At 34.1% G+C, this 25,548-nt stretch overlaps 1 protein-coding gene and 1 pseudogene across 2 annotated transcripts in view; one reads left to right on the top strand and one right to left on the bottom strand.

Annotated features, from left to right (window-relative positions):
• CCPG1 (cell cycle progression 1) overlaps window positions 1-25,548 on the top strand; it is a 53,276-nt gene that overhangs the window by 25,002 nt on the left and 2,726 nt on the right. For both annotated transcript variants that reach the window (XM_027840887.1, XM_027840888.1), the window contains exons 2-8: window positions 2,474-2,544; window positions 4,351-4,474; window positions 6,806-6,882; window positions 8,673-8,874; window positions 12,500-12,754; window positions 21,312-21,430; window positions 23,150-24,690. In XM_027840887.1, the coding sequence (XP_027696688.1) occupies window positions 2,485-2,544; window positions 4,351-4,474; window positions 6,806-6,882; window positions 8,673-8,874; window positions 12,500-12,754; window positions 21,312-21,430; window positions 23,150-24,690 (2,378 nt within the window). In that variant the 5' untranslated portion in view covers window positions 2,474-2,484. The remainder of the gene's footprint in view (window positions 1-2,473; window positions 2,545-4,350; window positions 4,475-6,805; window positions 6,883-8,672; window positions 8,875-12,499; window positions 12,755-21,311; window positions 21,431-23,149; window positions 24,691-25,548) is intronic.
• Window positions 378-2,320, bottom strand: LOC114027005 (annotated as a pseudogene).

Below are 25,548 nucleotides of genomic sequence, written 5' to 3'. Positions count from 1 at the left end.
CAGTCTCATGTGTCACCTTCAATTGGAGCTTATCCCCAACCCACCATACTTTCCTCCAGTTCAAATTTATTATGTATTTCCTGACTTCCTTATAAAGACAACCATTATCTCAACAACACATGTTCAAGACCTCAGGAGTCATCTTGGACTTCATTTGCAGTCACCAGTTTTGGTACTTCCAAAGCTTGTTTAAAAAAAAAAAAGATGCTGGGGTTTTGGGGTTTTCTTCCAACCCTCCCCCCTCCCTCTATTTCCTGGTTTCAGTTTGGGATGGGGGAAGAGTAGCAACTTCTTCTGACCAGGAAGCAGAAGATCAGTAGACAGAGTAGAGGAAGAAGAAGAAGGTTGGGGATGGTTGGACTGGCTGGAGGTGAGGTTCATGAGTTGTTTTTTGAGTTTTCATTACTTGGCTAACTGAAGGAGGAGGAGGAAGAAGAACTGAAAGAAAAGTTAATTCTTGTCAGTCCCAGGGATTTGTGACTGTGTTACTTCCACTTAAGCTTTTTTGACACACTGGACCAGTGTCATGCTATTCCAACCAAGCACTGACCATGTGTCTTTCAGTCAGTTACAGAATAAGTGACTACTGGGTAACTGCCAGATGTTCTTACGCAGCCCATAGTCATCTTTACACATGAGACATTCTAATACTGAATTTATATCCACTTGTTCCTTTGTGACTTGTATGATGGGAAGGGTTGTATTTTTTCTTTGTCTGATGGTGGGGCACTGGTGTTTTCACACTAATTAAGGAGCAGTGTAATGATCACATCCAGGCTATTAGCGCCCCTAGTGTAGGCCCCCAGAATTATACAAAGAATACCCTACTACCCTTAATCCAATCCTAGGTTTGGTATTGCAGGTGCATCAATTTCATTGACCAGCTGCTAAATAATCCTGTCTAAAGTTGGGTTGCCTTCAGGCCTGCCTCTGCACACCTTAGTGGGAGCAGGTATTCTCTGTTCCTCTTCTAGGCCTTGCAGTCCTCAGATTGTATCTCAGACAAATGTGAGAAATCAAAGCTGCATCAAAAATCCCAAACGTAAATTGGCTGTAGCCCCACAGCAAGGTGAAATAATGCTGATCCATATTCTCAAATAGTTGTTTACTCTGACTCATGGAACCTATAGAAGGGTTGAAACTATTTTCATTATTATGGAAGCTCTTTAATAAAATCACACTCACATCATGGGTAGATATAATATGGCAGCCTCTGGGAGATCTCAGAATAGGGGAAAAGCTTCCACCATTCCTTACTCCACCTCTCATGGGGGGGTAGACTTAAAGGATTTAAATACAAAACAGAAGAGTTTGTATTTTATCCTAGAAACAATAGGGAATCACTAATGTGTCTTAAGCTTGGAGGTGGGATATTCAGACTTGTGTTTTAAGAGTTATCAAGTGGCATTTATGTGTAGGAAGAATTAGAGTGGGGAGAAACTGGAAGCAGGAAGTTATAACTTCTTATATTCATGTGGAAAGTGATATAGACTGAAAATAAGGTAGAGACCATGCAAGTAGAGAAAAGGAAAAGAATTAGAAAGATAGTGTTAGTATAACAATGGACCAACTGACAAGGCATAATGCCTTGTTTGTAGCAATTAATATTTCTTGGATTGGATTGCCTAAAATATCAAGTACAAATTTTTTTCAGAGTAACATTAAGGCACCTACAATCTGATCTGAATATGCATGATATTTCAAAAATCTTAGTGCAGTTTTAATCTTTAATAACTGTCCAAACTTTCTCTCATAATTTCCTAACAAGAATTGTCCACTTTAACTTGATTTCTCATCTCATAGTCTATTAAGTATACCATCTACCAGCTAATAATCATCATTATTATTGAATACATTTTACAAAGAACTTCACTTAGAGTTGTGTAATGGAAAGAGTGCTGAATTCATAGTGAAAGAACCTTTGTTCAAATTCTGACATTATTCTTTGCTATATATGTGTGACCTTGGGCAAGTCATTTAACTAAGCTCCAAGGACTCCAGCTCCTCATTTGTAAAATAAGATGGCTAAACTAAATTTTGAATTCTATTTTCCCATGACTTTATGAGTGAGGTTGTGTGTTATAATGCCCATTTTATAGATGTGGAAACTGAAACTGAAAGGTAAAGTGGATTGCCATATGTTATAAGTATCTTAAAAGTGGTAGAGCTGGCTCTCAAATCTCAAAGTGGCTTAGGGAAATGATTTTTATATGACACCAGGTTGCTTTCCAATGTCTGTTTATCCTTTGGGGCTTAGCACATGTCTAGCCTCTCTCAGGAAGACTTCCTAGAGTATTGCAGTCCACTGTGATTACCCCATCCTCTGTATTTATTTTGTGCTTTTTGGCTACAACACTTAGTATTTACCTATATGCTTTGTTACAAAGGTAAGTTCTTTTGAAGACAACTATGTGTTAGCACATAGTGGGAGCTGGAATATTCAACAATGTTTTTTGCTGCTTCTTACAAATAGATACCTGAAAAATGTCTGAAAACTCCAGTGATAGTGATTCATCCTGTGGTTGGACTGTCATCAATCATGAGGTAGGTTTTTAAATCTTAAATATTATAGTTAAAAGAATTGGTCCATTGATGATAGTTATGGGTTTGTTTGGTTTTATTAAAACTTCTATATCCAGAATTAAGGTTATATGGCCTAGTATGTGAGGTTTTTTTCCCTCCATCTGATTTGGCTACACCATGGTAAGTAACTTGTTGAGACTTTCCAAGGGAACCTCAACCCTCACCAGCCACATACCTTAGAGACACTTCGGCCTCTGGACTTTGGCAAGGATAATTTTGCTTTCCAATGTCCACCTTTTAATGTTTTTCTTTCTACTTGATTCACTGTTAACCTTTCCCTTTTTTTTCCACTTCACTCTACTTCATTACTACATGTTATGCTGACAGATTTCTATTATAGCTTGTTTTAAAAATATAAATTTGACATGTTAAATTTTAGTTAAATGTTAGTTTTAATGCTATCTTGCTTGTCAGTCTCCTTCTAAAGTCTTTTTTTATTTTGTGTTTTAAAAAGTGCTTCAGGGTCCTTTTTTTCTTTTGCATTCATTTTTAATTTACTCCTCTCCTTCCCCTCCCACCCAGTTAAAACAAGACAAACCCATCTTCATTGAGGCAAATAAGCATAGTCAAACAAAGCAAATCCACACATTGGCTGTGCTGGAAAATGTATTTTAGTGTCCATAACCTTTCTGTCAGGAGGTGAATAGCATGCTTTATCATCATTCTTCTAGAGTTATGTTTAATTATTGCATTGATCCAAAGAACTTTTTTCCCCTAACAGACTCACTCTTCTAAAACTTCTCTATTGAATGTGCTATCATTCTTCTAGGCTACCAGGTTTCTATCCATGGCCTTATCCTCAAATCCTCATCATCCTTTACCTCACATTATCAAATCTTGTTTCTTTTTCCATATCTTTTGCCTGGAATCCCTTCTTTCTGCTCACAGTGCCACTACTTCAGTTCATACCCTCATTGTGTTCCACCTAAATTATTGCAATAGCCTCTTAGTTGGTCTCCCTCATTTAAATCTCTCTTTACTTCAGTCTATCCTACATATTGCTGCCAAAGATCTAATCTTGAGATTTCCCTACTCGGTTATCTCCGGTGGCTCCCAGTTGCTTCTAGGACAGGGGTTCTTAACCTGAGGGCTATGAACTTTTTTTTTATTATTTTGATAACTATTTCAGTGTAATTGGTTTCCTTTGTAATCCTGTGTATTTAAATTTGTACATAAAATTTATGTATTTAAAAACATTATTCTGAGAGGGAGTCCATAGGGTTTATCAGACTGTCAAGGGGTCTGTAACACAAAAAAAGGCTGAGAACCTCAGCTCTAGAATCAAATATAAGTTCCCTTGTTTACCTTTTAAAACCCTACACAAGTTGGCCCCAAACTCTATTTCCAGTCTCACTGGACTCTCCTCCTCCTATACTGTCTTCCTCAAATATGACACTCCATCTTTCATCTCTGTGCTTTTTGCAGTGTCCTTGGAATGCCCTCTTCTGTCACCTCCCCCTCATAGATTCTCTCATTTGTTCAATACTCATCTCAAGCACCACTGTCTAGACAGAGCCTTTTCTACATGCAGTGCTTTCCCCCACTCCCTGTCTAGTGGTTTCTCTCCTAAACTTTCTTGTATTGAACTACTTATTATTTACTTACATTTATTTTCTTTAATTCATTTTGAACATACTTACATATCTCCTTGCCTTCTCCCATTAGAATGAAAGCTTTTGAAAAAGGAAGGTTGAGTTGCAAAGCAATTAAATCCAGTTTTAAAGTGATAAGGAACTGTTAACATTTCATTATTGTCACTTTTTCTAGGGGTCTGATATAGAAACAGTGAATTCTGAAAATGGTATAACAAGTGAAAGTCCTGAGTTTGCATCAGAAGAATACACAGCTTTAGTGCAAGAGGAACATCAGGAACAGCCTTTAGATCAAGAAGGTAAGATACATGGAAAAAAATTGCTAAAGAAAACTAAAGCAAATACATTTAAGTCCTCTTCTGTGATAACTGGTATCTCTTTGACATATATTAAGACACTAATCCTGTGACTTCAGAACGTAGATCACTGCGGATACAGATACAGAATCTATCAACAAGGGGTGGGAGGTAGTGGTTTGGATATTGTATTGTTGGGACCTTCTGGCACCTTTAGATGTCTCAACATATCATATTACATGTAAAACAAATACAATTTTGTTTTAACCGTTGAAGCCATTTGCCACTAATGATTTAGAAGCTAGTGATATATAACATTAATCAAAAGAGTTGTATTCAATGAACTCTTTCCCAGCTTTTTTTTTTTTTTTTGGCTATTTGCTGTTCTCCAGTAGACTTATGGAAAGTAGGAAAATATGACTTATTTAAGGTTTGTTTTGTATTGAAGTTGTATACTTTTTAAATGTGAGCATTACTCATGAAAATAATCTGAAATATTAATTTGTCATGTTTACAGAGTGAAACGGCTACAGTGGTAATTTTTGAAAATATTTTAAATTGTCTTTTGGTTTTGTGTCATTTTAATTTTTACCTGTATTCCTCTTCTTACCTGCTCATAAAGGGCCATCCCATACAAAACATTATTTTCTAAAGCAAAAGAGGAAGAAGAAAAAAAATCAAAGCAATGGTAATTAAAAAAAATTAAAGTTTATTTTTCTCTACCAGTATAAAGTATATATATTCCAGCTTGTTTCTAAACAGCGATTTAGCAGTAAATTGTGTGGTACCCTTATTTATCTTTAAATCTAATGGCTTATTCAGGTTAAGATTGTTATTCTAATAGGGGAATGTTTGGAGGGGGAAGAATGTTCCAAAAAGAACAATGGGATTTTAAAACAAAAACAAGAAATAGCACATTTTAGTCCTTTCCCTAACTATGCCAGAGTCAAGGGCAGAAAAGTATACAGCAGTAATATTTTCTTTTTTTTAAATTAATTAATTTTTAGTTTTCAACATTCAATTCCATATGATTTTGAATTCTAAATTTTCTTCCCCTCCCTCCCCTCTGCCCTCCCCAAGATGGCATACTATTTGATATAGACTGTACATATACATTCATATTAAACATACTTTCACATTAGTTGTTTTGTAAAGATGAATTAAAGCTAATGGGAAGAAACATGAGAAAGAAGAAACAAACAAACAAAAAAAAGAAAGCAAATAGTGTGCTTCATTCTGCATTCAGACTCCATAGTCTTTTTCTGGATGTGGATAGCATTTTCCATCATGAGTCTTTAGGAGTTGTCTTGGATGCTTGCATTGCTGAGAAGAGCTAAGTCTGTCAAAGTTAGTCATTGCACAATATTGCTGTTATTGTGTAAAACGTTCTCCTGGTTCTGCTCACTTCACTCTGCATTAGTCCATACAAGTCTTTCCAGGTTTTTCTGAAGTCTGCCCGCTCATCATTTCTTATAACACAGTAGTATTCCATTACATTCATATACCACAATTTGTTCAGCCATTCCCCAACTGATAGGCATCCCCTCAATTTCCAATTCTTAGCCGCCACAAAAAGAGCTGCTATAAAATGTTTTTGTACATGTAGGTCCTTTTCTCATTTGTATGATCTCTTTGGGATACAGAGTAGAAGTGGTATTGGTGGGTCAAAGAGTATGCGCATTTTTATAGCTCTTTGGGCATAGTATCAAATTGCTCTCCAAAATGGTTGGATCATTTCACAACTCCACCAACAATGCATTAGTATTCCAATTTTCCCACATATTCTTCAGCATTTATCGTTTTCCTTTTCTGTCATATTAGCCAGTCTGATAGGTGTGAGGTGGAACCTGAGTTGTTTTGATTTGCAGTTCTCTAAGCAATAGTGATTTAGAGTATTGTTATATGACTATAGATAGCTTTAATTTCTTCATCTGAAAACCGGCAATAATATTTTCACAAGAGGTCTTTATGATAAGTTCCTCATTTACAGATGAAGAAACTGAGGTCCAGAAGAGGTAAATTTAAAATTCAATAATCTTGTCACTCTAACATTTTATTTGAATTGAAATAAATGTTTAAAACATTTTAATGTTTAATAAATATTTAAAACATTAAAACATAAACATTTAAAAATTATGATACTTTGAATAATTACTCTGTAAATGCATCTTTTCTTTCAAAGATATTTCATTTTGTGTTATGTGGTCCATATTTGAAATTGGTCTATATTAGAACTGTGCCTTTACTGGCATAATTTGCGTGGTAACTTACAGGAAACTGACCAAGACATTTTAAAATAAAGGAATAACGTAATTTATCTTTGTTCTGTATCAGGAAATAGTGAAGGTGGTACAGTGTTAATGGGAGAAACTACTTATCTAGCTTTGGAAGAAGCCAGCTCAGTTCTTGAGGTAATTTTCAATGATTCCCATTTCCTTTGTGTTTAAATGCTGAACAAGATTTCTTTTTCTTTTTCTTCATACTTAATTTTTTCCCCAATTACACGTTAAAATAATTTTTAGCATTTTTTTTTTTTTTGGCTAGGCAATGGGGTTAAGTGACTTGCCCCGGGTCACACAGCTAGTAAGTGTCAAGGGTCTGAGGCTGGATTTGAACTCATGTCCTCCTGAATCCAGGACCAGTGCTCTATCCACTGCGCCACTTAGCTGCCCCCTAATTTTTAGCATTCTTTTTAAAAAAATTGAGTTCCAAATTCAATCCCTCCCTTTTTTCCCTCCTGCCTGAGACAGTAAGCAGTCTGATATAGGTTGTATATGTGCAGTCATTTAAACCATTTCCATATAAGTCATGTTGTGAAAGAAAACTGAAACCAAAAAAGAAAAGAAAGAGAGTGAAAAATAGTATGCTCCAGTCTTCATTCAGACTCCATCATTTCTTTTTCTGGAGGTGGGTAGCATTTTTCATCATGAGTCCTTTGGGATTGCCTTTGATCATTGTACTGCTGAGAATAGCTAGGTTATTCACAGTTGTTCATTGTATAGTATTGCTTTTATTGTATACAGTGTTCTCCTGATTCTGCTTACTTTAGTCTGCATCAGTTCACGTAAGTCGTTCCAGATTTCTTTGAAATCATCTTGCTCAGTTCTTACAGCATAATGATATTCCATTATAATCATATGCCATAACATTTTCAGCTATTCCCCAGTTGATGGGCATCTCCATCAATTCTTATGCACTACAAGAAGAGCTGCTGCAAATAACCTTGTACAAATGGGTCCTTTTCCCTTTTTTTTTTTTTAAATTTCTTTGGGATATAGACTTAGTAGTGGGTCAAAGCGTATGCACAGTTTTATATGAAAAAGATGTATAAGAATCAGAAATTAAAGGGTGTTTTTTTGTTTCCATGTGAAGTTTAAGAAATTGTATTATATATTTTGAAGATCTGTTGATTAATTTTATTCATAGAGATCAACTATGCCTTCTGTTTTGATTATGAATTAAAACCTTGAAGATATTTTAGTTCAGAAGCTACAGATGTATTAAAGAAAACCCAATTGAACTCTTTTCTTATCTGTAATGTAATTTTCCTGAAATTAGCTAGGCTTCTTTAATTAGACTGAAGTGGTTTAATACTAATTTAACTTTTTAGTTCTTGTGATCTATACACATAAATAAAATGAGAGGTACATTGTATAGTGGATGAAAGAGCTGGCCTTAGAGTCAGAAAGTCCTGGTTCAAGTTCCATGCCTAACATATACTGGCTGAGTGACCCTAGGCATTTCACTTAATAATGTCTTACCAGGCAAACTCTACAACAATGAAGTCACGGGTCTTATTAAAAAAAAAATCAGAATGGAAATGTAAACTAAAATATAAGATGAAATGAAATTCGGTCTTTTGAATATATCCTAACTTTTTTAACAAAATGAAATAAATTGAATTTTCTTTTATTATTTTTATTGAATTTTATACCCAAAGATTATTATGAATAGGACATTTTATTTTGACACTTATATTTTATTGTGGGTATTCTAAATTATGAGTTAGGTACATGTAAAGTTTCTCAAATTTCTGTGGCAGGAGTGAGAACTAGTCTTCTTCACTATATCTATCCTACCCCCACCTCGTCTATTAGTTTTTTATTTCTCTCCCCTGGGGATGATAAGTATTTAGGTATCTAATATGTATGTAGTACTGTATGAAGTATACTAATTTACAATACTTGTGATTCTTCCTCAGACACAGAGAGAAAAGTCACCTGATGACAATGTCTATTTTGGGGCTATCAGTGATGATTCTGACATCGTTACCCTTGAACCACCTAAGCTGGAGGAAATTGGAGCACAAGAAGTTATAATTGTTAAGGACATTCAGGGTCCTGAAGATTTTAACTTAGGCTCTTCCTCTAGTAGCCAGTATACATTCTGTCAGCCAGATACTGGTAAGAACTTTACAAAGATAAAGGATCTGTGAATATGAGCCTTTAGGTCTCTGGCCAAACCTTACATAACTTTCTATTCCAAATTCTCAGGTACTTGGTTGTTGAAAGAACAGCACTATATTAAGTGCAGTAAGAGAGTTGAGCCTTTCAAGTCTTGCTTCTGACGCACCCTCGTTGTGTGATTCTATTCAATTTACTTAATCTCTGTGTCCTGGGCAATTCTTTAAGACCATGTGAACTATATAGAGCAAGTGCCAATCTGTATTGGGGAGGGAGTTTCTCATTGGGAGTTCTATATGCCTATGTGGCATATGGCCCATTCTGAAAAAAAAATAGTAGAATCTTAGAGTTTTATTTTACTGATAAATATTTTCAAGTGGCATCAGATAGGACATGTAGTAGATATGCCAAACACTTCAAAAAACATGTGACATTTTTCAGACTTAACCCAAGGAAATGAGAGGAAGAATTTAAGATAACACTTTGAAATCCAGAAAATCTAGCAATTCACTAATATTGCCGCTGGCAAAAGGTAGTTTGTTATGATTATTTTTCTCATCAGTGAGCCATGACTGTACAATTGTGCCCCATTGTTTATAAGCCACAACTCTAAGGCTTGCTTGTTCTTAACCTGTATGTAATAGAACAACATTATTTGAAGGTTTATTATACATTTAACACAAAATAGGCAAACACAACTAGGAACAAAGGAAAAATGAAGACATATGAAACTGTGAACTAAATTTATAGTTTTGAAAATGTATGTTATTTTTAATAAGGTAATAACAAAATTATCCTCTTTGTTTTCATATCCCTTTCTAAACTTTTCTTGCTTTTATTCCTTTTGTTATTGGTTACAGAGTTGTTATCAGTGTGTGTATTGTTCTTTGGTTCTTTTTTTATTCTGCATCTCTTCCTCTTACGTCCTATTTTTTGAATTATGTATATTTATCATTTCCTGTGATATACTATTTATATATACCATTAATATATAATGGAGTTTTAAAGTCTGTAAAGTGCTTACAACATGTCATTTGATCCTTATAACAAAGAAGGATGGTATTCATTTTATTTACAGTTGAGAAAATTGAGGTTCAGAGAAGTTAGGAAATTTTGCCTGTGGTTATAGAGAATAGCTAAGGAATACAAGATGCTGGGTTTTAACCCAAGTCTTTCTGGATTCCAAATAGTGTTCTTTCTACTACATTATGTGACGCAAGTGGTCAGCTTTTCCCAGTTGTTGGAAGCTTGTTTTTTTTTTTTTCCTAGTTTTTGGTATCTTGAATAGTGCTGCTATAATTTTGTACAGATAAGGTTTTTTTCCCCGTCAGTGATATCCTGTTGGCATCAGGAGTAGCAGACATCTTTCTCAGTTATATGTTGACCAAATATCATAATTTTTATTTTGGAAGTGACATGGTATCAATAAGTCTTTCCATTTTTTGGATAAATTTTTGTAGAAGTTGGTTAAGGTGAACCAGAAACAGTAGAATAAGAGTAAGAAATACTTAGTGATGTCTTAGCATCTGTGGAAGAGTTATAGAAATCAGTTATTTAGTGTCTGTGGTGATGGTGTGTTTTTGGTCATACATATAATAAAGAAGTAGAAGAATGAATAATGACCTAGTTAAATGCTATAGTACAAATAGATTAAATTTTAATGTTGTGACACTTTTCCAAAGTAAATCCAAATCTTTCCTTTTTATTCTTTATAACAAAGACTAAAAGTGTCTTTTTCTTGTTTATTCACAAAAGAGAGGTGGTGGGAGAAGCTGTGGAAGATTCCAGAGTACATAAGGGGCTGGCATGATCAACTGAAACATCGTGTTCCAAGCCAGCTCTTTGAAGGTGGTGTGACTAACTCTGATCAGCTTCTGTAGAGCTGAATGTAACCAGTCACATTTATTGAGTGCTTTAAAGGCCCAGTTGTGCTCTGTGATACTAAAAGAAGTATTCAAAATTATCCCTATTTAAAAACAACAACAACAACAAAAAACTCCACAGTGTGGCTTAAGCTTTTTGCATGTCATTGAGTTGCTTAAATTTTATGCATTGGACCAGTTAAAAGTTCAAAATCCATTTTATCAGCCGATGGCTTTAGCTGTCATTTTGCTTGGGTTGTAGAGCAAAGCAATGTTAGATGAAATAGATTTTGAATGATGAAGTGTGTGGCTTGTGCTGTTTGAAATAGTTTAGACTGGCCTTTTAGCAAGCAGTGCAAATGCTGACACAACAGAAAATAATTTTATGTCTGTTCAGTTACAGTTAGAAAATGATTCTTAATATTGCTTTGACCTCCTTAACAATAAGTACAGGAGTCTGACTTTACATGATTCATTCAGAGTATGACCATGAAAGCCTTTAAGTAAGGATTTGTTTTAAATTCTCTCTTTGCCCATGAAAATAGAACTCACCTGGATATGTTCCTTGGAGATGATATATTAAAAAATTGCCATTGGAAAACTGACTTGACCTTTATGTTCTTATTTCACTCTACTTTTCCTTGGTCATGAAAAAATCAAGAATATCTATCTGTGCCTTTTATCTCTGCGTTAGTTTTCATAATTCTGAAAGTTAACTGAATCTGTATGATCTACCTTGGAAAAGCATTGCGTAAAAAACTTACAGACTGGCTGTGGCATGACTATTACTCTTATTGCATAGACAGCTTAATTATGTGATGCATGAGTATTTATTTTGGAGCTCATTTTCTCAAATTTAAGTTCATGATTTATTCGTCCCCTAATTGATCTTTCTCCTTATTGGATTGTGGACATTATTTTTCATGTAGTTTCACCTTAAGTTTATAGCAGTCTGCTGTTACTGATCACACTGAAGTGTTGATTCAGTCATTGAATTGAAATTCAGGAGGAAAAAGAAGTGTGACAATATGACAGGGAAGTATCTGGAAAATAAAAGTAACAGTCACTCGAGTAGAGACCTTTAAGTTCATGGAGCTTTCCCTTGGAAATCTAGATTACTTTATTTCCATTTGCAAATTTATAATTATCATGTGCTGCTACCTTACAGAAGAGCTATTTCTAATACTGAAATACTGCTTTTTCCTTTCTTTTGCTGATATCTGCTAATTGGTAAAATTATATTTGTTTATTAAGAGTAGGAAATTTAGGGAAGGTTTTTCTAGTTTCTGATAAACATAAATGTCCTGGCCTTGACAGTGGAATGATGGAAATGAAGTGTGCACTGTCTGCACCTTCTAAATTTGTTGGGTATGTATCTAGTGGTACATTTTTTCTGCATTTTAAGTTGTCTCTAAATTTGTCTCTCCGGGAGATCAAATTGACAAAGTGTTTTCAGTTTACTTCTGAATTAACACAGTTTATAAACTTTATTCCTATTGGAGAGCTGAGAATAGACTAGAATGGAATGATTACTTTTCCACAAGTGGGAAATGGAACAAAGAATGTGTCTGGGGTCAGTGGATTTGTGTATTTAGAGGATACCTCTTCCCTCTAATCCTGAACACCCCCCTTCTTGGAATACACATGGAATGCATATGTCAAAAATCAAGCATCATATAGTACTTTTCAGTGCTATATGTTGTGGGAAAATTTTTGGAACTATTTTTCACATCTTGTAAAAATTTATTTTTAAATTTTAATAGTATTTCCATCTCGGCCTATGGATGATGAGTCCAGTAGTGATGAAACAAGTCATCAGCCCAGTCCCGCAATGAGAAGACGACGTGCTAGAAAGAAGACAATTTCTTGTTCAGAATCTGAGGATAGACCACCTAATGAACACGAATCTGACTCTCCCAAGGAACAGGTGCACCAGCACCTCTTCAGTAGTGGCCTCAACAAGTGTATTGTACTAGCTTTGGTGATTGCAGTCAGCATGGGTTTTGGACATTTCTACGGTAAGAGTTAAAAATTAGTCTGTTAAGGGTAGGCTGATAATGCAATAGAGAGATCAGTATACTAAGGTCAGGCCTGTGTCCTGCTTAGTAGTGATTCTATGATTAATTAGATGAATTAATGTGGTTATGATAGTTAAGCTCCTTGAGCTTTTTTCTCCTGTAAAATAGGATAATACCTATTAATAATACTTATATGTGTGTGTGTGTGTGTGTGTGTGTGTGTGTGTATGTCTGTGTGTATGACATACACATATAGAAAACCTCCCTCACATGGTTAATGTGATAGAATGGCCCAAATGATAGATGTTGCATGAGAAGTATGAAGTATTATACATATAAGGGCTTTTTAGTATTTTCATTGTATTTTATAAAAAGATATTTGTTCTTTTTTAGGTAGGATTAAAAATACAGATTTTTACTATAATGCTGACTATAATGTTATGAGCATAGTAATTATTACAGTAACTATTAGTAATTAAATGAGTCTTCCTAGCATCATGCCCTTGGGAATAGTGTGAAGATCATGAACTATTTGTGAACTGCTTTTGAGATATTTAACTGAAATTTACATTTGAAATCTCAAACTATTACCTATTTCTTACTGTTTTATGTATAGGTATTATATTTTGGCTATTGCTGTTGCTATGTTTTCATAAAATTTAGGATGTTTTCCTATTATTTACCCATATTTTAATATATCATTGGTGTTCCAATGCACCAAATTGCTCATAAAGTGCATAGCATCTATAATTTAAGTGAAAACAGTGGAGGAAACTTCTTGATCACTTATCTTTTTCTCTTAGGGTACTATTGTCAGCATAACTATTCTGCTTAGCATTTTCTGTGTGTTCTAACAATCAGTTTATATGGCATCTTAAAATTTATAAGAGCTTCCCTCACTCATATTGTGAGGTGTAGGTAGTACAATTATTAATCTCATTTTACAGCAAAAGGGTATGGGAGATTCAGAGAAGGTAAGTGACCTTCCTCAAGGTTGCATAGCCAATAACTGGGAGATGAAATTCAAACAGTTATTTTAATTTTATCACATTGTATTGCCTCTCCCAAACAAAGAAGAGAAAGGTCCAAAGTGCACACTGTCTCCTCTAATATTTTGGAGTCTTTGGCAAAGAATTCAGATGTAGTCAGAGGACTCTTAAAGAAAGGTGGAGAAATTTTGGGAAAAAATAGTACTGGTAGAAGGGGGTTGAATTTGCAAGAAGAGCTCTAAGGATATGACTATTAACTTTACTGATGTTTATATCCAATCTGTACTTAATTCGGAACCATATTTTCAGTTTACCAGGTAATCTAAAATTTTACTCTATCAGATCTCAAGTGCCTTTTCATAGGAGATTAGGGGAGGTCAGTCTGTTTCCTTTGTGGTTGGTTTAGCTTTCTTTACATTCTTATCCTGTCAGCAAAACAAAAATAAGTGGCTGCCAACAAGCTATAGAAAGACATTTTTGGCAAGTTCAGTTGTAATGGACTGAAATAGACTTTATTATTTCACAGTTGTAAATCTTTACGTTATATCTCCTGATTTTCAAGAAACTGTAGCTTCAAAATTGCCATGACTTCTATAATATAGATTATCAGATAGTATAGCCAATTAACTATTTCTATTCAAAGAATGAACAAATTCCAAAGTGAGGTGGTTCTTTATTGAAACATGCCTATTAGATAGCTTTTTAATGCACTTAACAAGAAATACTTCCTAAGATAAAAATCAAGAAAATACTGCCTGCCCCCTCCAATGGCAGCTAAAGTAATTTGCAGTTCTATTGTTAGGAAATAAACAGATACTATTTGGATTATCAGAAAAACTTTGTGTAGTGCTAATAAGAGGAATGATATACTCCTAATTCCTCAGTGTATTGATAGATTGCTATGTATCCCTGAGGGTTAATTTCTTATAGATGCCTCTCAGTACATTGATGTCCTCATGCCCACCTATTTTGAATTTTCAAAGGGATATATAGAAATAGACTTCCAGATGGTTACTTATATAGCACTTTTCAGTAGGGAGGGGAAATGTATGTAAGCCAATCTTTTTTTTTCCTGGATATTTTATATATATTCAACACAATACTAACACTACTTTATAACAAAAAACAAAATTTATATATATTTTGCTATAAAGCCACAGTCAAATATTCTCATCTTTTACTTCCAATATTTAGCTTAAAAGTTATATTCTACTGTTAAAATTATTGTATAATAAATATTTCTAAGCCCAGTGGATGACCTATCTTGAGCATTTCAAGCTATTAGAATTTAGTACAATATTACAATTTGAATACTCAGTTCGAGTTTTTTTATAATGGTCTATGAACAGCATAGGTCAAATTAGTAATAGCTGTCATTTTCTTAGTGCTTTAAGGTTTGCAAAGCACTTTACACATTATTGTTTTATATTTTATATATCTATTTGTAGAGAGGGTAGACTGGTATAGTGTGTTTGAGAAGACCTGGGTTCAAATCCCACCTCTCACACAAGCTTTATGCCCCTTATTTCCACAGCCTCCCATAACTCACCCTTTATGTACTTCAGGCAGGTCCCTTGGAATTACTAAATCACATAGTTTGACTGGGATTTGTGTTGGAGGAAGGAGTTTTCACACTGGGACTTCTTCCCACTAGAATTCTTGTTCCTTTGATCTCATGCGTAGAATGTCCCTCTTTCCCCTCTTTAATTCCTAGTCAACCCTTAAAGTCTAGCTTACATAATTATTCCTCCAGAAGACCTTCCCTGGGCTCTTCTCCCTCCCTCACCCCCAAATCATTACTGACAATTCTTATCCCTTCCATCCTCTGAAAGTATCCCCCTCAGATATTTCATTTATTTTCATGTATATGTATGTTTGTATATATAAAATTGTTTTAAAAGTTAATTGATGGACTTATTGGTTTTTATTTGAATAAAATGTTGTCTTTCCACAGGTAAACCTTCAGGTAATAAGCAATATCTTTTATTCTCTTGCTTAAAGAAAAATTTAATACCAGAAAATATCAAAGTTAATGATTAACTCTAGTGGCATTAAATACCCACATATTGCATGGCCTTTGAGCATTTGGTAAAAAAAATTAAAAATACTTAGAAAGAAAAGGTACTTGTTCATTGAGAACTCTTTCCCTATTATTAAAAAATATTATAAAAATGATATTTCAGTACTTAGGAGTGATAAAACATTCACATCTACCTGTGTATTTTCTACACTAATCTATTCAGAATAACTGTAAGATGTGGCGACTAATTTTTCTGTAATTATGTCCTATGCTCCTAAATTGCTTTTTTGGTGATGAGAGTATGAGGATAACTATAATGTAAAGTAATGAGTATAATGTAAAGTAATGAGTGACTTAAAAAAAAATACCAGAACTTATAAAGTGTTGCTCTTCAAAGTAATTAGTCCTGGGAGACTATATATGTATTCCAGTACTGTCGCCATTGCTCTTTGAAGTTATCTTTAGAGAGTTTGAGCACTCAGAAAACAGACAAAACAAATCCAGTACTTTTAGTTTTATCATTGGGCTTAAACAGTGTATGACCTAGATAGATTATCCGTGAGACTTGGCTATATTCAAAAATCAAATTCATGCAAAGGACAAACATTTGAATATTTGTTGTGAATGTTCTAAATAACATTCTATAGTCTCTGCAGACTGTTCCAGAAAAGAAATTCCAAAAATATTTTTAGTCCAGTGGCAATATCATTGGAACAGATAATGTACCCTCAAGAATTACTTTAAATGAAATACATAATTTGGATGTAGAAAGTTCTGGTGTATTTTGGCACATAAATGCATAATCCAACCCACCCAAACTCTCTAATATAATCTTATTGATCTGAATGTAGGATATATCCCCAAAATAAAGTCTTTGAAATGAAAAAAAAATAAGTACAGTTGTATCCTGAAAATTAATGCCATGTAGTCCACATTTGAATTGTATACAAACCACATGGATGGGAAGAATGTGGCTTATGTTCCTTGCCTGTATTTTATTCATATCTTGTATGTTTAACATGATCATAGGTGGAATTGTTAAATATTTAAATTTTTAGTCTCTTTCCTCCCAGTTTTCATAGCCCTCCAAAAGGTTATTAATTACCTTCTAATCCAGTGGCTTTAGCCCATATCTTCTTTGACCATAGTTAGAAAAAACATGTGTTATTACTGATCATCTCCTTTTTGATAATCTATCTTCCCATGGCTTAATTTAAGTGTCCTTCAGTATTCTGTTCTATGCTCGGGCCTCATCTTTTTCCTACACTCTCACCTTTGTTGATGCTGTCTACCCTGATCTTAGTCATTACCTTTCATATATGTAAGTTCAGATCTATATCCAACCTATTTCCAGAACTAAATTCCATATTTCTAACTTTCTACTGGATAGTTCCATCTGTTGTACCTAATTAGCACCTCAAATTCAACATATCCCACTACAGCAAAATTTCACAAATTCCATAAATAGTATTGCATCTAGAACACAGTACTAGGTTCATGCAAAGATATAAAATACAAATAGGAAGTGGTCTCCAGTATCTTGGAGCTTATAGTGTAATCCAGGTAGAAGACATACATACTTAATCCAGGGTTCTGTGATTGCATCAGTTTGGATGGCTTCTCCTAAGATATGATTTATATTCCATCCTTTACTGTCCGTGGTGTGTGACTTTTGTCTGTCTTGTCCTATAAATTCTCCATAGTGTAGTCTACCCAGTGCATTAGAAGCTTTCCTCACGTTTTCTTCATAGATACTAGTGAGTACTTGGGCTGTCGATTTGCCATCCCTCATCTTCTCTACGTGAGTCGCCAATGTTCTTTTTCTATCATACAGTTTCCTTCTAACAAACTGAAATCTTGTTTTTCAAAATTCCTCATTTGTGATATATTGCAGCCTGCTTATACCTATTTCTCCTTTACCCTCTGAGTGATAGTATCTTTGGATACTGTCTTCATGTCTCAGTTATAAAATAAGACATGCATAGGTAATGCTAATAAAGAACAATATTAGAGAGGCCTGAGGAGGACTGGCATTGTCATTACTGATTAGAGTGTGGGGAAAAAAGTCACCAGGAAAGACTTTATAGGGGAAGAATGATGTGGCTTGGACTTTAAACAGCAGAAATTTAAAAGGGGAAGGAAGGGCATTTGAGGCCTATAGAAAATGACCCCTTATTCTCCTTTTTATTAATAAATAGGATTAAATTTGAAAAACATTTGTGTGCAAGACATTATGTTGAAGGAAGGGGAGAATGGAATAAGCATTTATTAAGTACTAACAGCTCAGTAGTAAATGCTTTAAAACATCTCAGTGCAGAAACAAACAAAATCAGTGCCTCATCTCAATGAACTTACGGGATTTAGAATTGGAAGTGTTCTTGGAGATCATACTCTAGCATTTTAGGTAAGAAAATTGAGGCCCACAGAAACTGGCCCAAGATTACACAGGTATCAAGTAGCAAAGCCAAACATTGCTCCTCTGACTCCAGAAGTGGGTTGTTGTTGTTTGTTTGTTTGTTTTGGTATGACATGTTGCTTCCCCCTAGTCCAGTCTTTTAAAAATTGAAATAAGAAAATAAAGAAAAAAGAATCTATTATTATTAACAGGGAGTTGGCACGATCCAATTGAAAGAATACTTGACTACAGGACAATATACCTAGGTTTTACACCTCTATGAAGTGTGTAACGTGGTCTATGAAGAGCATATGTAATTTCATTTCTCTGGTCCTCAGTGTTCTCACGTCACAAATGAAGGGGCTCTTTAGGCTGGATGATCTCTAACCTCATTCCAGCTTCAGTTTTAAGTAAATATGTATTGTTACAACATAAAATGAGTTTTCCCTTTCATTATGGGACAAAATGTTAAAGGGATGGAAATAGTTTCTTTCTAAGCAAAGTTGATAGATTTGGGGGGATTAAAAGGATGTCAGAAGCAAAAGAATGGTAATAGATGAACATTTTAGATGTTTCTGTGCTGGAAAAGGTAAATGAAAAAGGTACACATATCACTTACACTTGAACAGTATTAAACTTTTTACATGACTTGTTAGTATGTCTCTTCTGGCATTTTTATTTAGGTCTTTTACTAAGATATATTAGAATTTTTTTGCTTTTCTCTATTACTTTATTTTATTACTCTCTATCCTTCAAAAAAATTAGGAAAAATATTAATGAAAATAGGACTCAGTTATTGATGCAATATCTTGTTGCTTCCTGCAAAAGCACCTATTTTGTGATAATTGCATCATATAAAATTTAGAACGTTAAAAATGAGTTGTTTACCAAATGCATTTTTTACTCTATTAAATTGTGGGGTTTTTTTTTTGGTATGCATGAAGCATGTAGCAGCATGTATGCAGCATGTATGTCTAAGCAGTTTGCATAGTATATTTTAAAGTAGATAAATATGTCAGCTTTTATTTAGTCTAAGCTCTTTCTTCTGAGAGGACAGTAGAGCTATGGCTTTCCTAAGAGTTCCCTAAAGCTCTGCTTACACGGGGTCCTGCCAAAATTAACTTTAAAAGTAGAATTGTGATAATATTTGGTGTTTTTTCTCCCTTCCCTATTTTTGGGCTGCATCCATAACATATACAATATGGAAAAATAGAACTGAAAATTAAGTTGTACTTACTTCCATTTCTGTTCATGGCTTATATTGCAAACAGATAACATGCATACCTCAGAGATATTTTGGGTTTGGTTCCAGACCACCACAGTATAGCAAGTATCACAATAAAAGCGAGTCACATGAATTTTTGTTTCCCAGTACATATATAAGTTATGTTTATACTAAGCTATAGTCTGTTAAGTATGCAGTAGTATTATGTCTAAAAAAAGTGCACATATCTTAATTTAAAAATATTTTATTTCTAAAAATGCCAACCATCACCTGAGCCCTCAGTGAGTCATACTTTTTTTTGCTGGTGGATGGTCTTGCCTTGATGTTGCTGACTGCTGACTGATTAGGATGGAAGTCGTTGAAGGTTGGGGTATCTGTGGCAATTTATTAAAATAAGACAACAATGAAGTTTACCTTATCCCACTCTTCCTTTCACTTTAACCCTTCGAGGCCATTGTAGGGCTATTATTTGGCCTAATTTCAATATTGTTGTGTCTCAGGGAATAGGGAGACCAGAGGAGAGGGAGAGAGATGGGGGCCAGTCAGTGGAACAGTCAGAACACACGCAACATTTATTTGATTAAGTTTGGTGCCTTATACGGGCACGGTTCATGGTACCTCAAGATAACATATTAACAAGGAAAAAGTTTAAAATATTGAGAAAACTAGCAAAATATGACAGACACAACGTGAGTACGTATTGGAAAAATGGTGTCAATAAACTTGCTCGATACAGGGTTGCCACAAACCTTCAATTTATTAAAAAAATGCAATATCTACAAAGTGCAGTAAAGCAAAGTGCAATATGCCTGTACAAGACTGAACTTTGTGGGCCCCATTTTCTGCCTATATAAAACGGGAGCAATACTATTTTCTTCCTCACAGAGGTTTTCAAAAACAAAACACTCCAAAATGAAACCCTAGAAGTTTTTCTTTAGTTTTGTTGTCATAAAAAAATAAATAAACCTCACTCACCTGTGTTGGTGTACATGAAAAGTTAATGACATTTAATTTAGCTTACTCTCTTTTGTCATTAATCATTCAATAACCTCATTTATCCCGATGCCAAGCCACCAAAAACTCAGATAATTAGAATTTTTCAAGTACTGCAAACTGACATATACATTTTAAAAAATTCTTTATGATGAACTTAAACAGATGAATGTTTCAATATATTCAAAACTGATGGAAAATACTGTGTATGAAGTCAACTTTGTTGACAGTTTAAGTATATCTTAAACTTAACATGATAATAACAAAACCTAACTGTGCTCCCTATTTAATACACAAAGAACAGAAGGAAGCTTTATTTCACTGATTCCTTCCCCATTTTTTTGCAGGTATTACCCACAGACTACCTTCTTTGCTACAAATAGCTCTCTTGTAGCAATAAAAACAGTCAAGCAAAATCAGAAATAAAAAACACAACACATTGTTCATGTCTGTACATGTGCTGACATGGTAGAGTTCATAATGGTGATTATGAGATATAAAATCCTCTAGTGTCTTATTAATTAAATATTAAATTATGTTCAGTTTACATTTAATAATTATTGTAATTCTTTTGAAAATTGTGAATTACAGGGTACATTAACATTGAGTTTACTAGGGGCAGCTAGGTGGTACAGTGGATAGAGCACCAGCCCTGGAGTCAGGAGGGATCTGAGTTCAAATCTTGCCTCAGACACATAACAGTCACTAGCTGTGTGACTCTGGGCAGTCAATCCTAATTGCCTCACCAAAACAAAACAAAACAAAAAAACATTTAGTTTACTAGGACACCAAATTTTTCCCCAACAGTCTGGATAAATGGAATTTTACTGTCCTTTGGGTGAACTAGCTGATTTTTAAAATTAAAAATGCATTTATAAATTATAAAGTTTTCTTTGACTTATTTATAAAGAAGAATTTAATAAATATTGTTTCAGGTACCATTCAGATTCAAAAACGTCAGGAACTAGTCAGAAAGCTACATGCCGAAGAATTGAATGGTATGAAGGATTATCTTTACCAGTGTCAGCAAGAACAAGGGTCTTCTGGTGATAAGGTGGGTATTAATGTTTCCTCTAAATTTTTTTAAAGTTATAAGCATGCTACATAAACAGACTTTTGAAGATAGAGCATTTGCAAATAGTATAGGGCTGACATAAAATAATACAGTAAAACAAAATTCAGTTTATATTATCATTATACATTTTGGTAATTAGAGAAGTACTTTGTTGACTAATTAGCATACCAAACATTGCCATCAAATGCCTCAGCTGTCTACATAAAACTAGCATAGTTCCTACTACTTTATTATAACTATTTGTCTCACATAGGAGTCTTTAATAACTTCTCTAGGACTAATAATCTTTCCAGTTTCTTAATACCACTGAATACTTGATAATTTGTAGTATTTCCTTCTCCTCAAAATAATTCATTGACTAAAAATACAGGCTTTCAATTAAACCATGGTATAAGCAATAAACCCTCCACTAAAATCTTACTTTAATGCCTCTTCATGGTGTAGAGGAGACCCGTGATTCCTGCTGTGCCAGCAGAGTAGCTTGAAGACACTAAAGGTTTCAGAGTGGCACAGGTGAAAAGGGAAAGCATTTCAGGCATGAATTATTCTACTAACCTCATTCATATAGAATGACTTAAGTAGGGAGATCCTTCGGAGATATTTCTGAAGTTCTGTGGATATGTAAGCTGGATAAATTAGATATGTAGATAAGAGTACTGCCACACTTCATGAAATTTATGAACCCAAGTCTTCATCAAAATGCACTTTGTCTAAGTGAGGTTTGCTAGTATTTTATACATAGTTTTTTTTACCCACTTCATCTACATTTAGTGGTTCATTAGATAAAACCTTTGAAAGTGCACCTGTTTTTATGTACAGCTGCTCTCCCAAGTTCTCCTTCAGTTAGGCCTTCTCTTTCAGTGATTGGTTTTTCCAGGTTCTCAACAAAGATGTGAGTTGTCTGTCTCTAACATCTTCTAGCTGTGGAAAGCTTCTCTTGGTTATGTGGCAGACTTCTTGATGTGTTCCTCAAGCAGAAACACTTTCTCTCCCAAAGGAAGTTACCTGGCTTTAATCCCTTTGCTTCTAGAGTTAGCAGTAGTTGCTAATCAGGCAGATAACAGTAGCCTGCTGTGCCCATGCTGCTCTGTTAGTATTTGGGAATTTCTTCTTTGTCATTTAGTGTTAAAGGAATCTGGTAGTGGTAGAGCAGAACCAGCAGAGGTGACAACAATCAAGTGGATTATGAAAGTGACTTTGTTCACATACAACAACAGCAAAGAGGCAGGGCTCATTCTGGGCTTTTGACCTACTCTTTTCTTCTTATCATCTTCACACACATACCTCTCCCCCTCAACACAATTAAAATTAAGTGAGAAAAGTTAGTAATGATAAGGTTTTTGTGTTAATATAATACAATAAAATGTTAGGAGCTGGAGTATGTCCTGCCAAGAGATTTTGTTTAGGTAGGTAACTATGATCGTTTTGGAGAGCCTTCTTTAATAATAAACTAATAAATGACTTGTGAATACTAATCATTAGAAGGATTATTTAATTATATCTCTAGGCTTATGTTATAAAAATTTTATACTCTTTGGCATGTGGCAAATGTTATAAACATTGCTTAGAGCTATTTATATAATAAATGCTTGCTGTGCATACATAGATAATAAAGGTAACTAAGTTTTCTTATATTATCATTAGATAAACAATATTGAAGTCTTTAAAAACTTTTTTTTTTCTTTTTAAAAATATTAGTCACTGAGAGAAAATCTTGCATCATGTTTGAGGCTTACTGAGGTAGAGAAGATAGCCTTTGAAACACAGAAGAAAAGCCTTGCTACAGAAAACCAGCATTTAAGAATGTCTCTGGAGAAGGAAGAAAAAGCTTTTTCCTCTTTACTGGAAGAGTTAAGGAAACTAAGGGAACAGATTCGGAATTTGGAAGATAAAGAAACAAGTACTGAATTGATAGTTTCTGAAAATCAAAAACTTAAACAGCATTTAGAAAAGGAAAAGCAAAAGACTAATAGCTTTCTCAGTCAGAAGGAGACCCTCTTGGCAGAAGCACAGATGCTAAGGAAGGAACTAGAAAAAGAACGACAAACAACCATTGCCTTAAGAGAAGAACTGGATCTTTTAAGCAATAAGCAGTCATCAGGTGATGCAGATTCTCCCAATACATTGACTGAAAATAAGGAAATAGAAATTTTACGAGGAAGATTAACAGAGTTAGAATGGAAGCTAAACTTTGAACAACAACGATCAGATTTGTGGGAAAGATTATATGTTGAAGCAAAAGATCAAAGTGGAAGACAAGAAAACAGTGAAAAAAATAAAAGCAGCAAGGGAACTAACAAGGCTAAGAAGTCTAAAGATACCTTGTTTGGTTCAGTTAAGGAAACTTTTGATGCCATGAAGAATTCAACAAAGGAGTTTGTAAGGCACCATAAAGAAAAGATTAAACAGGCTAAAGAAGCTGTTAAGGAAAACTTAAAAAAATTTTCAGATTCAGTTAAGTCTACCTTCAGCCATTTCAAAGATACCACCAAAAATATCTTTGATGAAAAGGGGAATAAAAAATTTGGAGATAAAAGAGATGAAGCTACTAAAAAAGCAAAAACTGTTTATCGTGAATATTTGCATCCTCAACCTAGACCATCTTCTAAAAACACACATCATAAAAGTCCCAACATGGCAAGATCGGGAAGAAAACAAAAGTCAGTTCAATTTGAAACATTTGGGAAGAACACAAATTCACAGAAATGTAGCATGAGCCAAAACTCAGGAAGAAATTACCAATTTTTAAAAAACCCTTCTGATTGGTTTGAATGTGGTCATCAGGAAAAGCCACCAGTTCAGTTTGAAACATTTGGTAAAAACACAAACTCCCAGAAAGGCACCACTGATAAAGACTGTGTGAAAAATTATCACCGTCTAACAAAAGGCTGTTCCAGTGTTTTTGAATGTGCTCATCAGGAATCTATTAGCCTTTTCAACAGAGTATTGGACCCTGTAAGAATAGATGAATTTAATCAGTTAATGCAAAGATATGTGCAGCAAGAAGTAAATGACTTCCATCACTGGGGAGAACTTCAGCAATTCATCAATAAGTTTTTCCATAACAGTGTCTTTATTCATGATCAGATGTTGTTCACTGACTTTGTTAATGATGTTAAAGATTATCTTGAAGACATGAAGGAATATCAAGTAGATAATCATGGAGTATTTGAGGATTTGGATGACTATATATATAGACATTTCTTTGGTGACACATTTTCCCCTCAGTATGGACCCAGGTTGGTTTCTGTAGTACCATATGATTGGAATAGCTTTTAAATATTATAGATAGCTACAGATTATAGAAGAAGGTTTTTTTGATAATATTGAAAAATTGAAATGAGCAAGTTTTTTCACCTACTAGATGGGAATTTTCCCAGGTAGTTCCAGGTTGAATTATGGACTCAAAAAATATTTTGTCTTGCAAAGAGTTTTGTCAGAATTGTAGAATTTTAAAGTTTATTTTTCTCCTCTTCCCTAATATATAAATGAAATTTTATTAGCATATTTCTTAGTCTTTTAAAACCATCCAGAAACTTATATATAGAATGGTATTTTGAACATACTTACTTTGACTATAAAAATCCCAACTTTAAAATATAGCTTATAGAAATCTGCCCCTGGTTTTTTAGTCACACTGTATATACTACGATACCTCCTTTGTCTTTTATGAAAACAGTAACATTTTTCTGCTTTTCATTTCCACTGGTAAAAAAAATACACATTCTTCATGGAAAACTCTTAATTATGGAAATATATATATATATATATATATATATATATATATATATATATATATATATATATATATATATATATATATATATATATATATATTAGAATGACAACTGAATAAGAGGATGCAGATGGTTCAGGTTTCTCATCCCAAAAGGAGAAGCTGCCAGACAGGTTTTCAGCAGTATCCTCTCTGTTTCTGTTATTGCACATTTATAAGTATTTCGGAAATGAACAATGGAAAGATTTGAGACCTACCATATGAAGCCTTAATAATAGAGATAATAGAGAGCTTTTCATTTCTGTGTATATTTCCTGCAGTGTGGCTTCTTTACCAAAAAGAAGGAAACTTAGTGTCCCCT

Source organism: Vombatus ursinus, unplaced genomic scaffold, assembly GCF_900497805.2.
Source record: "Vombatus ursinus unplaced genomic scaffold, bare-nosed wombat genome assembly UNPS02014848.1, whole genome shotgun sequence".
Classification (NCBI taxonomy): Eukaryota; Metazoa; Chordata; class Mammalia; order Diprotodontia; family Vombatidae; genus Vombatus; species Vombatus ursinus.
This window is presented reverse-complemented; position numbering and strand designations above follow the sequence as displayed.